This window comes from Cibotium barometz, chromosome 46, assembly GCF_041138505.1.
Source record: "Cibotium barometz isolate CiBa-2024 chromosome 46, ASM4113850v1, whole genome shotgun sequence".
Classification (NCBI taxonomy): Eukaryota; Viridiplantae; Streptophyta; class Polypodiopsida; order Cyatheales; family Cibotiaceae; genus Cibotium; species Cibotium barometz.
The window spans coordinates 27,486,472-27,502,114 of NC_141091.1; the positions used below are offsets into that span (position 1 = coordinate 27,486,472).

The following is a 15,643-nucleotide window of genomic DNA, read 5'->3' on the forward strand; positions in this document are numbered from 1 at the left end:
TTAAACAAGATAGAATAGGCAGCTTACCACCATTAACTGTTTTGAAATCCTCGTCTGAATCAGATTCCAACACAAGGTGTGTATCAAACCAGTCTTCATCCTTGCTTTCTGCAAGACAAAACTAGTTATTAACCATGCTTTTCCTCATACCTAGACCTCAGGCACAACTTACCAAACACTATGAGACATCAAACTTCATGGTGTTTCAGCAAAGCTCAATAAAATGCAATGGACTATCTATAATTTAATCTTTGACACACAGAAACTTTACTTATAAAAGAGAAACTTATAAAAGAAAAGTACTGCTATATTTTCAATTTTGTCCTCAGATATACTAACCTTTAGTGAAGCAAAAGGAAAAGCTGATGCACCAGCAAAAAAATCATTATTATTAATTAATTAATTTGATAGTAATTGCAGAACTGCCACATCTCAGAATCCTTAATGTGATGCGAATCTTAAACACATGTTGTAATGGATCAACTTGAGAATGGTCTGTGTAAATTTTCCTTGGTCTAGATCAGTGCATTCAATGTGCACGTTTTATTGGCATAGATTTGTTTGAATATGAAAGGGTTACTGCTAAATATGCAAGGACTTACAAGAAAAGAGAAAGCCTTAGGAGCCAGTGAGCTCTAGCCCAGGTGGTTGTGACTGGCCCTGCTTAATGGCAGGTCCCAAATTTGAATCCTGGCACATTACTTTAGAAAAAAAGCTCTCAATCCCTTCCCCCAACACACACACACACACACACACACAGAGACCCCAAGGAAAATATGTAAAAAACTGCAAGGATACTTTTTTTCAATGCCAAGACACTACTTTCAGAAGACAAATTGGAGAGACACTATTTTTTAAAGACAAAGCCTAAGTATACTTCTCCTAAAAGATAAAGGAAAATCTATAAATGATAAAGAAGAGAGAAACTGACCACATTAATATTGTTACTAAGCCTAAGGTCTCCTACACAGCAGTTCACACACTGGTTGTGACTGACATACCACTTCGGGCATCCCAATCTCCGTTCTTGAAGGTTGTTCATACCAGCAATTGGACGGGTAAAAAAAGGAGGGTTCAGGAGCTAGCCAGGTGGTGCTGCTATGAGAATGATAGAAGTGTCCGTATCTCCTAGGGTTGGTTGAAAATTCAAGATGAGTGTGCTGTGGATTCTTTGTGATGTGGCATCATCATCATCTGTGCCTTCACAGTCATAGAACATTGGGTGAGAGGACCAAGGCATTGACTCTTGAGAAGGTCACTGCTTTACTTTTGGAAGGAAGAGGAGATGAGAATGAAGCAATGTGAGGGTGATAAGATGACGAGAAGGCTTTCAAAGTGGAGATAACCTCAAAGGCAGGAAAGGATGAAGTCAAAAAGAACAAGATCACGTTTTGGTATTGTGACAAGAAAGGTCACATGGCCGTGGCAGTTGTTGACGAGTCCCTTTTCTAGTCTTGGTGATAACTTCCACTTCTCTTTGAGCCAGAGGAGGAAGATGAAAGTGCGAGGGGGATGAGCCTCCTTTTGGTATCTAGTCAAGTTCTTCGCCAACAAACTGGAAGTGCACGCCTGGAGCTAGGAAGATGTGAGATAGTGACGCCTCTGGATTGGTCATAGGTTGACTCCCCATACTCATCACAATGGTTTTTTCCTCGGTGGAAGTCCGTGCAGCAACGGTATTCACAGGATAAGAGTTGTTTATCACGACCTATGTGATTGGTCGGATGTGGATAGCTTGAATTTGGAGTTAGCACTAATGACGTATGACACTCCTGGATCATGTTGATATCTCATTGGAAGATTTGGAGTGGCACGTGGACATGGATATATGCATGGAGAGATCCCCTAAGATTATTGGAGAGTTCTCAGGGAGCATCTGCATCCACATATCTACATCAGCTTCACAACCATGGAGATGAGAGGCGGTGTTGGAATGTGTATGCAGGAGGCATCTCCATTTGTGAATCCTGAGCCTCTAGGGGGCACGGTCGGAGAGCACTGCATGTGTGTGTGAGTACTTGCTCGATCTGAGAGGATGGACACTTATGTCTGTGGACACATTTCTTTATAGTCGAGATCTACCCTTGTTGCAGTCGGCAATTTCTTGAGGTTCCTATATAAAGGCCCTTTGCTCAAGCTTGTATCAATAATTCAGCATATTCTGGAATACCATCCACCATCACGAGGGCTTAACAAGTTTTCCATACAAGGGGGGTACCAACACAGTCGATTATCTTATGGGATCGCCAGAACTAGCCTCGCTGATACCTGACTTTATATTCCCGCTTGGTGCCAACTACAGCTACCTCGCCTTCACCCTCATCCGCATACCCTAGCACAGGCACTGCCCATCTCAAAGTACACCAAGAGCCATTTCACCCATGATTGTGATCTTATCTGTGCAAATCAGCTCTACTATCATCTCTTGGATGTAGACCCATCTGCTGCCAGAATGCACAGCGGAATGAAGACAACTGCTGTAGAGAGCAATACACAGATGAAAGAGAGAGAGAAGCTATGATTGTGATCTTATCTATGCAAATCCATTTCACCCATGATTGTGATCTTATCTATGCAAATCAGCTCTACTATCATCTCTTGGATGTAGACCCATCTGCTGTCATAATGCACAGCCGGAATGAAGACAACTGCTGTAGAGAGCAATACACAGATGAAAGAGAGAGAGAAGCTATGTAACTCTCCTATATACACCAATAAAAATCCCAGAGATATACAAGATGGAGTGTGGGGGCAAGGAGCCATTTTATATGGCCCCCGGCTGCTGGTCAGCCAGCCCATAATCAGCCGAAAGCAACCCTGGCTCTCAACGACCAGTAAAATACTCAGTCAGCCAGAAAAAGGCAATCGGCCAGCACTGAAGTACAGTCGGGCAGCACCACATCAATCGGGCTTCAAAGACACAGTCAGCCAGCATATGGGGGCAGCCGACAGCCCATCCACTCCTCCAGAAAAATAGGAAAAAAATACGGAGAGTGAGGAAAAATGGGAAGACACTAAATACGGGCGGGCACACCCACAACAGAGGCCCTGGCATAGTGTACAGACAAGAGATGACTACTAACACCCCCTCTCAGCTCCTGGATGTGGAACCAACCCCAATGAGCTGGAGTGCCGCCGAAGCATAGCTTGAGGTAGAGACTTCGTGAAGAGGTCCGCCGCATTGTCCTCCGTCAAACAATAAATAAGCAAGATGTCACCAACCAAGATCTTCTCACGAACAAAGTCATATTGTATCTCTATGTGCTTGCTCCGGTCATGGAAAACCGGGTTCCAAGCAATAGCGATACAGCTCTGGTTATCGCACTGGATGACCGTGGGCTCCTTCTATGGAAACCCAATCTCGCCAAGCAACCTCCGCAGCCACACAACCTCACAAGCAGCACCACAAGCAGCCCGATACTTTGCCTATGTAGATAAGGCAACAGTTGGCTGCCTCTTGCTACTCTATGAAACAGCTCCTGAGCCGAGGGTAAATCTCTAGCCTGATGTGGATCTCCTCGTATCTGGATCTCCTCCCCAATCTGAGTCACTCCAACCCTGGAGTCGAACTCATTCCTTCGTTTCACATCTAGTGGTGTAGAAGAGTCCAAGATCCTTCGTACCCTGCAGATACCGCAAGATCCGCAATCCTGCGTCCCAATGAGACTTCAACGACGTCTGCATAAACGAGCTCAACAGCCCCACAGGAAAGCTCTAGTCCAACTTGGTGTTCAGCAACCAGATCAATGAACCAACCAGCTTCCGGTACACAGAGGCATCAATTGACTCACAAGGATCATTAACTGTATGTTTCATGTTGGAGTCCATCGGTGACGTGATGGGGCTTGCAGTTCTCCATCCCAAAGGCCTCAAGCAACTCATGGACATGCCACTGCTGAGAGACAAAGAACCCCCTCTGGGTCTGCCAGATCTCCAATCCCAAGAAGAAGTGGAGTAAGCCTAAATCGGTCATCTCAAACTCCTTTGACAAGGCAACCTTCCTCACTGCAATGTGCTCCATATGACCGCCAGTGAGAATGAGGTCGTCCACATAAAGGATGATCAACATGACCATGCCGCGTTCCCGAAAGAGATATAGGTTTGGATCTGCAACCGATCTCTGAAATCCAGTCCGTAGAAGGAAGGAATCAATCTTTTGATTCCAAGCCCTGGGAGCCTGCTTAAGACCATACAAGGCCTTCCGCAACCTATAAACCATCCCCTTTGATCCTGGAACCTCAAAGCCTAGAGGCCGCTCAATATACACCTCCTCCTACAGGTCACCATTAAGGAACGCAAATTTCACATCCATCTGAAAGACGAGCCACCGTTGAGAAGAAGCAAGGGCCAAAACACTCCGAATCGTGGTCATCCTCGCTGTCGGTGCAAAGGTATCCTCATAGTCGATGCTAGGCCGCTGAGCATAACCCTTAGCCACAAGTCTCACTTTGTGTTTGTCCACCGACCCATCTAACGTATACTTGGTCTTAAAGACCCACTTGATACCAATGAAAGACCGTTTCAACGGCCTCGGAACCAACTCCCAAGTGTTATTCTTCTCTATGGCATCCAGTTCCACCTGCATGGCTTTCCTCCAAGTATTCTATGCAAGGGCTCGCTTGACGGAAGTGGGCTCTTTGTCCCACATGATACGAGACATCAAAGCATAGTTTACCTGTAAAAGCTCCGCTGAATGACTTTTGTCACGAACTCTCTGCGATCTCCGAGGTCCATCCTCTCTGGTCCATTCGGAGGGAAGCTCCATAACACCCGACTCCCAAAGGGTGTCTACCGACCACCTGGGTACTCGAACAGAATGCGGAGCCTCTTGCTGCTGCGGGGACTCATCTCCAATTGCGGGCTCAACCTCCTCAACTGACTAAGGTTGTCCAGCTGGAACAATCGACTGGGAATCATCATCAGAATCATCTGGGTCTCCAAGAAGTGGCGGCTCATCAACAGTGGAAACTAGAACATGCTGGTCAAAAACCACATCCCTGCTGACGACGACCTCGTTCCTCTCTGGATCATGCAACCTGTATCCCTTGGAAAGAGAGTTATAGCCCACAAAGACAAGCTTCTGGGACTTTGAGTCGAGCTTCCCATTCTGCTTCTTTGGAATGTGAACATATGCATCACTCCCAAATACACGAAAAATGGGAGACATCTAGTTTCCTGCCAAAATACGCCTCAAAGGGAGTCATGTTCGGTACTGAAGTCGTCGGAGAATGGTTGAGGATATGGACAGCCGTAGCCACAGCCTCTCCCCAAAGTGGACGAGGAAGCTCACGATGCTCCAACATCGTCATCGCCATCTCCACCACAGTCTTGTTCTTTCGCTCAACTACTCCGTTCTCAGAAGGCGAACCTATATTGGCCAACTCTCGTTTGATGCCATGTTCCGCACAAAACCGCACGAATGCATTGAAAGAAAACTCTCCTCCTTTGTCAGCCCTAAGAGTCTTTATCTGCAAGCCAGACTCTTTCTCCACCTTCACATGCCACTCCTTGAACCGAGCAAAAGCTTGGTCCTTCTGGTGAAAGAAAATAAACCCAAGAGAATCTGCTACAATCATCAACAAGCAACATGAAGTACAAAGAACCCTCCAAGGATGGCGTGTGCATAGGTCCACACAAGTTAGTGTGTACCAACTCCAAAGGTTTCGAAGCCCGCCTGGAAGCCTGCTTCGAAAAAGATTCCCTGTGCTGCTTACCACAAATGCAAGAACTACAGCGCCCCTGCCTGTTGCCAACATCTTGCAAGCCAACCACCATCTGGTCTCGGAAAGCTCACCGCAGCGCATCCACATTCGAGTGGCCAAACTAAAAGTGCCACAAGTCACCAATCTAAGAGCCTGTCAATGAGGAGAGTGCTGAGAGTTTGTATATACCATTCTCTAGTCCGCCCTCCCAAACAACCTAGCCAGTCTCGCCGTCCCGTAGAGCAGCAGAATGCTCCTCAAACTCCACCCGGAAGCCAGTCTTGCAAACCTCATGCACTGACAACAGATGAAAACCAAGTGCGGGGACGTAAAGAACACGAGAGGAATGCTTCCCTCCTCTGCACGTGCACACGTTGATCCGGTGCCACGTAGACATGACTATTCCTTACAGCTGCCTTAAGGGCAAAGTTAGAGGTCGTATATGGGCAATTTGGAGCCAATTTGGTGGCCCTATAGGTGCCCGGAGGTGCCCAGGACATGTACCAATGGTTGGGACATATTATGGGCACAATATGAACACATTTTATAACATTTTTGATGACTTTTTATGGCCTGAAAAGTGAAAACCGACCTGATTACGACTTGCTATCACTTTCCTATATAAAGGCAAGTCATGGATCATTCATAATCATTCAGAGACAGAGATTGCAGAGCCAAGACCAAGGACATGCAGTCTAGCAGTTTGGATCAGCCAAGTACATCTCCAAATCAGCATTTTCCATTAACGCACAGTGGAGAACAGTAAGCATAAGTTCATTCATAGCATTCATAGTCTAGATCTACATTGGATCTATGACAATCATTGTAATTCCTCATTCATTCAATAATATATAGTAGGAGTAGGTTAGGTAAAGAGTGTCTCTCTCTTCTCCTTCTCTCTACTCTATGTCATTAGCATATGATTAGCGTTAATCTTTATTGCTTTGCGTTAATAATCATTTAAGCACGCTTCCGCATAGTAGTCATATTACATTAGGTCTATCCTAGGTAGCAGTTGTGTATGCTGAAATAGGGTTTCTAAAATTAGGGTTTGCATGCAAAATTAGGGTTTGCATTTTTGCAGTAAATCAACGTTTTTGCATCAGTTTTTTGTCCAATTTCAACATGGCATAGTGCTAGAAAGTCTAGATTTCAGCCTAGTATGATTCTAGGGAGTCTAGCATGCATGTAGAAGCCTAGAATTAGGGTTTTTGGGCTGAAGCAAGCAGCTCTTCATGGATTCCTATCAATACGACGACCTTAGCAAAGTGAGCATGGAGTACCTTCAGTCTGAGGTGGAGTATTGCAAGAATGAAATTTCTTGTTTACATGAAGTGGGAAAGAGTAATCGAATTCAAAGATCATTATTTTGAGAAACAGTTGATAGAATGCCAACAGGAGATTCAAGCAAGACAGGCAACAAGTACCGCGGTGAGTCACCCATGGAGGAAGCTCAAATAGAGGAAGCAGGTGTGGTGAAGTACAAGGACCAAAGACAAAGGGATATTATAGAGACACAAGACACAGTGTTGGATCCACAAGTCGAGGTCAACCAAGAACCACAATTGTCTAGTTATGCAAAGCCACCAACAGTCCCCGAGCCAATCTTCGAGGTCATCACAATCTCCAAAGTTCCAGCAATTCTCTCCAAATCCATTGAGGAGGAGGATGAGTTAAGTGTTTCAGTAGTTCCAGAGGAGGTAGATCTCTCCAAATCCTATTCAGAGGAGGATGAGGTCAACCCCACAGTTTCCATGGTGTCTACCGTTGCCAGCAGAGCATCCTAAGTTAGAGGGGCCAATTCTAGCGCCTGCAGTTTCCAAGGAGGCAATGGCAAAGATATCCAAGAAGCAAGCAGATTTGGTAGCCGTGCTACCTAAGTCAAATTCGAAGATTGTGTGGGTGCCTCCACAACAACAAAGTTCCCGCATTTTCGAGGACCCATACGGAGTAGAGCAAAGGCGCATCATGTGCCCCAGTGCTCCAAGTTCAACAGGAGGGAATGTCACGTGCACGCGTTAATCCGGTGCCACGTAGACATGACTATTCCTTATTACAGCCGCCTTAAGGGCAAAGTTAGAGGTCATATATGGGCAGTTTGGAGCCAATTTGGTGGCCCTATAGGTGCCCATGACATGTACCAATGGTTGGGACATACTATGGGCACAATATGAACACATTTTATGACATTTTTTATGACTTTTTATGGCCTGAAAAGTGAAAACCGACCTGATTACAACTTGCTATCACTTTCCTATATAAAGGCAAGTCATGGATCATTCATAATCATTCAGAGACAGAGATTGCAGAGCCAAGACCAAGGAAGAGTTTGGATCAGCCAAGTACATCTCCAAAAGAGCGTTTTCCATTAACGCACAGTGGAGAGCAGTAAGCATAAGTTCATTCATAGTATTCATAGTCTAGATCTACATTGGATCTATGACAATCATTGTAATTACTCATTCATTCACTAATATATAGTAGGAGTAGGTTAGGTAAAGAGTCTCTCTCTTCTCCTTCTCTCTACTCTATGTCATGAGCATGTGAGTAGCGTTAATCTTTATTGCTTTGCGTTAATCATCATTTAAGCACCCTTCTGCATAGTAGTCATATTACAATCGGGAATGATCTCCATCCGGTCCTCACTGTGAATAAGTATGGTGGAATTGTCGCCAATGAAAATGCGACCTGACTGCCGTTTAAGATCCTAAAAGAAGTCACAGGAAGGAGTCATGTGCCTAGAAGCACCACTATCAAGAATCCATTCCCAAGTATCCTTGGCGGTGAAGCCAACTGCCTCCTGGCTCGAAGAAGATGAAGCATCGGTGTCCAACATCTCCAAGTGCACAAAGGCTGGAGTCTTTGCAGCTGAAGCTGAAGAATCAGCACTCTTCCCAATCTGCTTGGGACACTTCCTCCAATAGTGGCCTTTCTCACCACAATCATTACAGGTCCTCTCGGTCTTCAGTTTCTCACAGTCTGAATCGGGCTTCTTCTCAGAAGACTTCTCCGATGAAGACTTCCCTTTGCCCTTGTTGTTGTTGTTGTTACCGCCTTCGACCGTTGGCCTGTCAAGGCCTCAGAACCTCCACCCTGTGGAGGGTTCGTGAATCGCTCTTCCTGGTCCAAGACCATTGGCACAAGCTCCTCCCACATGATGGTGCTAGGCCTGCCACTCGTGATCAAACAGGAGTAAAATGCTGAGTACTGAGAGGGCAAATGTGACAACAACGTGATGGCCATATCTTCTGACGATATCTCTTTCTTTCCCGGCCCGGAGAACCTCTTGCTGAAGAGCCTGCAACTTGTTGATGTGCTCCTGCATAGTCGACGACTTTGCAGGATTCATCACCCGGATCTAAACTTCCAAGGAGATCCTTTCATGGGTGATACCCTGTTGTAGAGAGAAGCCAAATGCTGCCAAATCCCTCTCGCCAACGTCATATGCTTTATGTGATTGATCACCTGTGGTGTGCAATTTAGAAAGATGAAAGAATAGACGCAGGCATTAACACAATCCCATAATTGTGCCTGTGCCTCCCGTTCCTTCCGTATAGAGGGTAACTCCCCATCTTCCAACTCCGGCCATGGAGCCCCAACAACAATGAAATCAACCAAGTCATAGGACTCCAAAACAGCCTTCATCATTACCTTCCATATGCCGTAGTTGTTCCCATCCAACTGTCGGTCCACCGGAAACGTGGGGAGTGTTGGGATCTTCACGTGCTTCTCAGCCATCTCAAGCAAATCTGCCATCTCAAGGGTTCACAAGGTCTTGTGAAGGGAGGGTGCGTGGGAAAAAAGAAGAAGAAGAGGTTGCACATAGAATGCAAGGTGGCTGTCCAACGGTGATGGCCGCCTTCTACCCGATCTCAAGTCCTGTACAGCCCAAACAGTCTCCAATCAGTACCTCAATCAACAAACCATCGACGTCCTACTCTCTCCAAGCTTCAAGCCACCTGGAGCTCTGATCCCATGTCAGAATGCACAGCAGATATGAAGACAACTGCTGTAGAGAGCAATACACAAAAGAAAGAGAGAGGAGCAGCTGTGTAACTCTGCTATATACGCCAATAAAAATCCCCGAAACATATAGGATGGAGTGTGGGGGCAAGGGGCCATTTTATATGGCCCCTGGCTGCTGGTTGGCCAGCCCATAATCAGCCGACAACAGCCCTGGCTGCCCACGACTAGTAAAATAATCAATCGGCCAAGAAAAGGCAATCGCCCAGCACTGAAGTACTATCAGGCAGCACCAGATCAATCAGGCATCAAAGACACAGTCGGCCAGCATATGGGGACAGCAGACAACCCATCCACTCCTCCAGAAAAATAGGAAAAAAAAATACGGAGAGTGAGGAAAAATGGGAAGACACTAAATACGGGCGGGCACACCCACAACAGAGGCCCTGACATAGTGTACAGACAGGAGATGACTGCTGACATCTGCACCCCTCACCACCCTCACCTCACAACTCACAACAATCATCCACACATCCGCCATCGACAGTTTTCCACACACCCACCAGCCCACCGCCAAAGCCTGCATAGGTATCATGCCTCAGAATTGTTGGTATGGCAACGAATGCCGAATCACACCTGCACATCTTTTGCATGAGTTAGGCACTGGAAAAATCCATAAGCATGAAGCTAAACGCACTAACCGGTACCTTACATGCCACAAGAAACGAGCACATTGTCGTAAACAACAGGAGGACTTATACCAACTCTTCTTGAGCGGGAATTCTAACGAGGCTTGGCATAGGATCCGGGAACACTTACCCAGTCCCATCACAGACCCACACATTTGGCACTCATATGCACACGCATTATAATCCACCTCATGCACATCCCACCCATAGTTGTTGGCATACGGTCATACGATCCGGTATGGTACCATATCGTACGGGAATTTACCATACCGTATGAAATTTTGGAATACGACACATTAAAGTACGGTTTTTTTTAAAAAAACACTTATAAATTTACAGATTATCAATTTGAAAGGATAGGGAGCACATAGGTCGTTATAGAGTTTGAGAGCAATGGGAGCTTGAGATTGAGAGGTTAGAGCTATGAGAGCTTGAGCTTGAGAGCTTAAAACTTGTGATGGAGAGAAGGTTGGAGGAGAGCTTTTTAAAGGGAGGCCAAAGAGTCCAAGGCACCCACCCAAGGCCAAGGGCCAAGGCCCAACTATCGGCAGATGGTCTGTGAAGCCACACAGAGAGGGAGGTAGTTGAGGAGAAGCCTTTGCTTCTTGTTGCCCTAACTAAGGAAGGTGCCTCACCTCAACCCTCCAAATACGGAGCAGTGATCACAAGGATAGAGAGAACAAATCCTTTGCATCCACACCAAAAGTCAACATCCACAGATCCTTGGCTGTTGAGTCTAAAGGACACCAAAAGCAAGCAAGCCCCATAACAATCAAAAACAGCCATAAACAGCCATTTTTTTCCAAAAAGAAAGGGGGGTCAAAACAGTAACGGTCAAAACCAAAAGAGGAGGGGGGGGAGGGAGGTCCGTACGATATCGTGTCGTACCGTACCATATGATAGTGTTGTGCGACATATGAGAGCAACTATGATCCCACCACATCCACCTTCGTCACAGGAGACATGGTGGTGAAGGCTATATACAGGCTTCATAACGGCGGATCACAGGATCACAAGGGGCTTATGGGCTGGGCACCTCTCTTATGCAGGCGACACCCTGTCACCCCTCCTAGCCCATATGTTTAATAGGGCCCTCTTAGAGGGCTTTCCCCCCACGTGGTCATCACACATTATTGATAAGGGGGGAGACCCCATGGATCCTAACAACTACAGAACCATCATGATCGACCATATCTTGGAAAAGCTCTATGGATCTATACTTGAGTCTAAGCTCAACACACTGCCAAAGAGAGGGCTACAGGGCACTGAGGCAAGCAGGTTTCAGAAAGACCTTCTCCACGCTGGATCACATATGTATTCACGCTTCAGGCTACCGTGGAGTAGAACAAGGCTGCCAGCTATACTGCTACTTTGTGGACTTCCGCAAAGCTTTTGATACAATGCCTTGGGCCCGTCTCCTATAGCACTTGCAGCATCTCAAGGTCCCATCTGACATGATCTGGGCCATGGTCACCATGAAACTCGTTTTGGTGGCTTTGAAACTCGTTTCACGTTTCAGTGTTGAAACATTTCACATGCACATTGAAACCATACCGTTTCATGTAGGGAAAAAGGTTGTGATTTTGTGTGTTTTTTAGCTTTTATAATTCTCTCTTTGCTTCTTCCATCCTATTTGTTCTTTTCTCTTCTCTTTTGTATGTCTTCTTTGTTTACTGATGATAAATATGCTAATATCATCTTATAACTATTGGCCAGTACCTTCACATTTTATGTATATGACCGTTTCGGTCCAACATTTCATTGTCCACCTACCTGGTGTGGAAACGTTTTGTTCCAAAATAAATCATTTCAGCATCGTTTCGTTTCGATAGTGAAACGTTTCGTGGTGACCTTGATCTAGGCTATCATGGCCTTATATGAGTCAGTCATTGGCAGGTGAGATACCCAGGAGGACTATCGAAGGAGGTCTCTAGCACCATCGGAGTGAAACAAGGGTGCCCACTATCTCCAACCCTCTTTGAACTTTACATAAATGAGATCTCAGATTTCATTGACAAAACCGGAGACGGAGAAGCTTTTCTAGGAGAAATTCTTGTTTCCATCTTTTTATATGCTGATGATATTATACTCATTGCAGATTTTGAGGAGGGGCTACAGAAGCACATGGATGAAGCTCCGAATATCCCAACAAACCCCCCCTTCAAAGCGAAGGTGGTGAGACCCAAACGCAAAAGAAAGATACTACCTCCTATCCCCATCACATGCTTGTCAAAGCTTACTCATCATGCACACCTCCCATGTCATAATAGCCAATCACATAATGCAACCAAGGCAGCAAGGCTAGCACTTTAGTCACCCCCCTGGCTCCTAACTTGGATAAATGAGAAAAAGAAACCTTTTATAGCATCAAGGCCCTTGTTACACACACGAAAGAAAATCAAACACAAACATAGATACAATCAGCCTTTTAACCAAGGTAGAGAACCCTTATTGACTCACACACACATAAGGGTAGCCAGAATGCCCAATCATCATCTACCACATCGAGGGAGACTTGGGCCGTTGCTGCAACTATCTTCTCCTCTTCATCTTCAACAGCAAGATTTGCGTGGTGTTTCTCTTGCTCTTTCTCCAGCTTTTTGAAGCAGTTGGCCTCCTTATGTCCCATCCTCTTGCAGTACCTGCACTGAATCTTCTTGTTGTTCCTCCACTTCTGTGCTCCTACCAAAGCTTTGTCATAGTCCACACTACTACTTGCTTGACTTTCCTTGTTTCTTCTATCTTTTTCAAGCAACAAGGCTACCATATCTTCAAATGATGTTGAAGCTATGTGCATGACTTCAATGTAACATCTTGCATACTTTTTGTGAGAACTGCCACCTTGTCCTCATCATCAGGCTCACACTTAAGGCTAGTGAGCTGTTGAACTAGTGAGTAGAACTTGGCAAGGTGATCACTTAATTCTTCATTATCTAGCATTTTCAAATCATAGAACTTGAACTTCAAGAAAACCTTAGAATTAGTGATTTTGTTACCAAAAAGAGTCTCCAGTTTGTTCCAAATTTGCTTGGTGGCATAGTTGCCAGGCGTTTCATGAAACGAGTTTCATAAACATTTCATAAACGTTTCTTTCAAATCCCAGACGTTTCAAAAATGTTTCAAAGGGGGGGTACAAGCCCCAAAATTTATATATAGGTTTATAATATGTAAAAAATATGTTGCCTTCCATGCAAAACAATATTAAACATGCACCATTTACACACTAAAACGTGTTTATAAGTTAAAACTAAAGAATCTTGGTGACCCAATTACAGTGGGCACCCAACCGACCAACCGGCATAAATAAACTGGTAACATCAAGAATCAAGATCCAGATTCCATCATCAATAATGGCAACTACTCAAAACTCAAGAAATAGTATATAAAGCAGTATGCAAGAGTGACATAGTCCACTGAGCACTCAAAGTGATAACAAAAAGTCTAAATCCTGAGCTGATACAAAAAAAGAAAACTAAAGTCTTGAAATACACAAAGTAAAGAAATGCTGATAGATGCAATCATGCATGACAAACAGTAAACTAGAGGAGCCTGATAGCCCCAAAGACTAGAGTCCTCAATCTCGAGTCTAGGCACTCAATCCTCAACATCCTCAATGTCCTCATCAATAGCCTCCTCAGTAGACTCAACATCACTCTCAGAAGAGGACGATGCTGCCTCCGCTGCCGCACCCGTCTCAGCTACTGCACTGGTACTAGCACCTCCTGATAATGGAGGTGTTGATGCTTGTGTGGCATAAGCAGGTGACATCAACTCCTCATACAGCATGGAATATATGTCGCGCTTCTCTTGAGGAATCTCTGGGACATCTTTCATCTTCTCAATGTCAATTTTATCGACATTGACCTGGCGAGGCTCTATCGGAACTGCTCAATTAGGAAGAGATTGCCATGGCAATACACCAACCGCTCCGTTGACATTAACCTAGCGAGGCTCTATCAGAACTGCTCAATTAGGAAGAGATTGCAATGGCAATAATACACCAACCGCTCCAACAGAGCAGTAGACAACCTATTCCTCTTCTTTGCGTGCAAAAGAAGTTACAACAAGAAGGAAACTAGTTGGAAGGTCAAAGTTCATACTTGGCATGTTGAGTACCTCTCATCTGTCAAGAGAGTGCATCGGTTAAGAGCCTCCCCAATCTGGTCCATGAACTCGTACAAGAGTGCTGTCCTCCATGTCAATGACGCGAAGAACACTACAGATTGGTTGAAGAGTGCTCATAAAAGCCTCTGCCTCCTTCCACCAACCTTCTTGCATCACTTCGTGTGTAAAAGCAAACTGCCTTCGGGTGCTCATGCTCCTCCAACACATCCACTCTCAATAGACCACTGTGCGCATGAGTCCCTTTCGGACTCTCACTACCCTCTCAACCACAATGAACATATATGCAAACCTCGTTTGTGAGGGCTTCAGAACCCCAAGGTCATTATTGGTATGATACACTGCCAAGACCTTGGGCCCTCTTGGTAACAAACTTCACCAAGCTACGCATAGTGTCATCAGCAATCCACCTAATCCTTGCAAGATCTTCAATGAGCATGTCTAGGCTATGGGATGCACATGAAGTCCATACAATCTACGAGAACTCATCCTCTAGCATCCGTCCCATATAGACACAGTTGCTACCATTGTCAGTGACCACCTACACTATGTTTTGTGGTCCTATCTCCATGATAGCCTCTCAAGTGTGACCATATAAACTCTCTTGTCACCACTGTCCCAAGCACAGATGCATCAATGGCACGCAAAAACATAGTGCCCTTGCAAGGGGACACCAAAACATTGTACACATTCCTCTTGCGTATATCTGACCGCCCATCACATAACAATGTGCAACCATACTTGGTCCAAGTGGCTTTTAATGGTTCAATCTCCACCTCCACTACTTGTTGCTCTCTTCTAAGCTCTTTAGTGCGCAAGGCCTCATAGGAGGGTCCCTCCCACAAGAGTGTGGCAAGAGATGCATCCAATATAGATTGAAATAAGATTGTGCATCTATCTACCAATGAAATACAGATTTCCAGCATGGTAATGTCATCTATTACCATCTTGATTTTGTTAATATTGGTTTGTGGAGAGGATGGTATCAAAGAATAAACGACAACTTGAGGATATCAACCCTTGATGCTTTCCATGTTGACCCTAAATTTAATTCAAAAAGGATGCAATTTAAGTAAGACTTGGTGGTGTTGTCCATACTCAATAATACAAGTTTGCACTTGCTGCTTAGCCTGTGGCATTGGCTGCAACAAATCATTATATGCCTTT

The 15,643-nt window shown here is 45.1% G+C and overlaps 1 protein-coding gene across 10 annotated transcripts in view; it reads right to left on the minus strand.

The window, feature by feature from the left end:
* Positions 1 to 15,643, minus strand: part of LOC147612082 (uncharacterized) — a 141,583-nt gene that overhangs the window by 95,317 nt on the left and 30,623 nt on the right. For all 10 annotated transcript variants that reach the window (XR_015263647.1, XR_015263648.1, XM_086783954.1 and 7 more), the window contains one exon: positions 28 to 108. Coding sequence is in view for 8 of the 10 variants with exons in the window: in XM_086783954.1 (XP_086640080.1) it covers positions 28 to 108 (81 nt within the window). In the remaining 2 variants the exon portion in view is untranslated. The remainder of the gene's footprint in view (positions 1 to 27; positions 109 to 15,643) is intronic.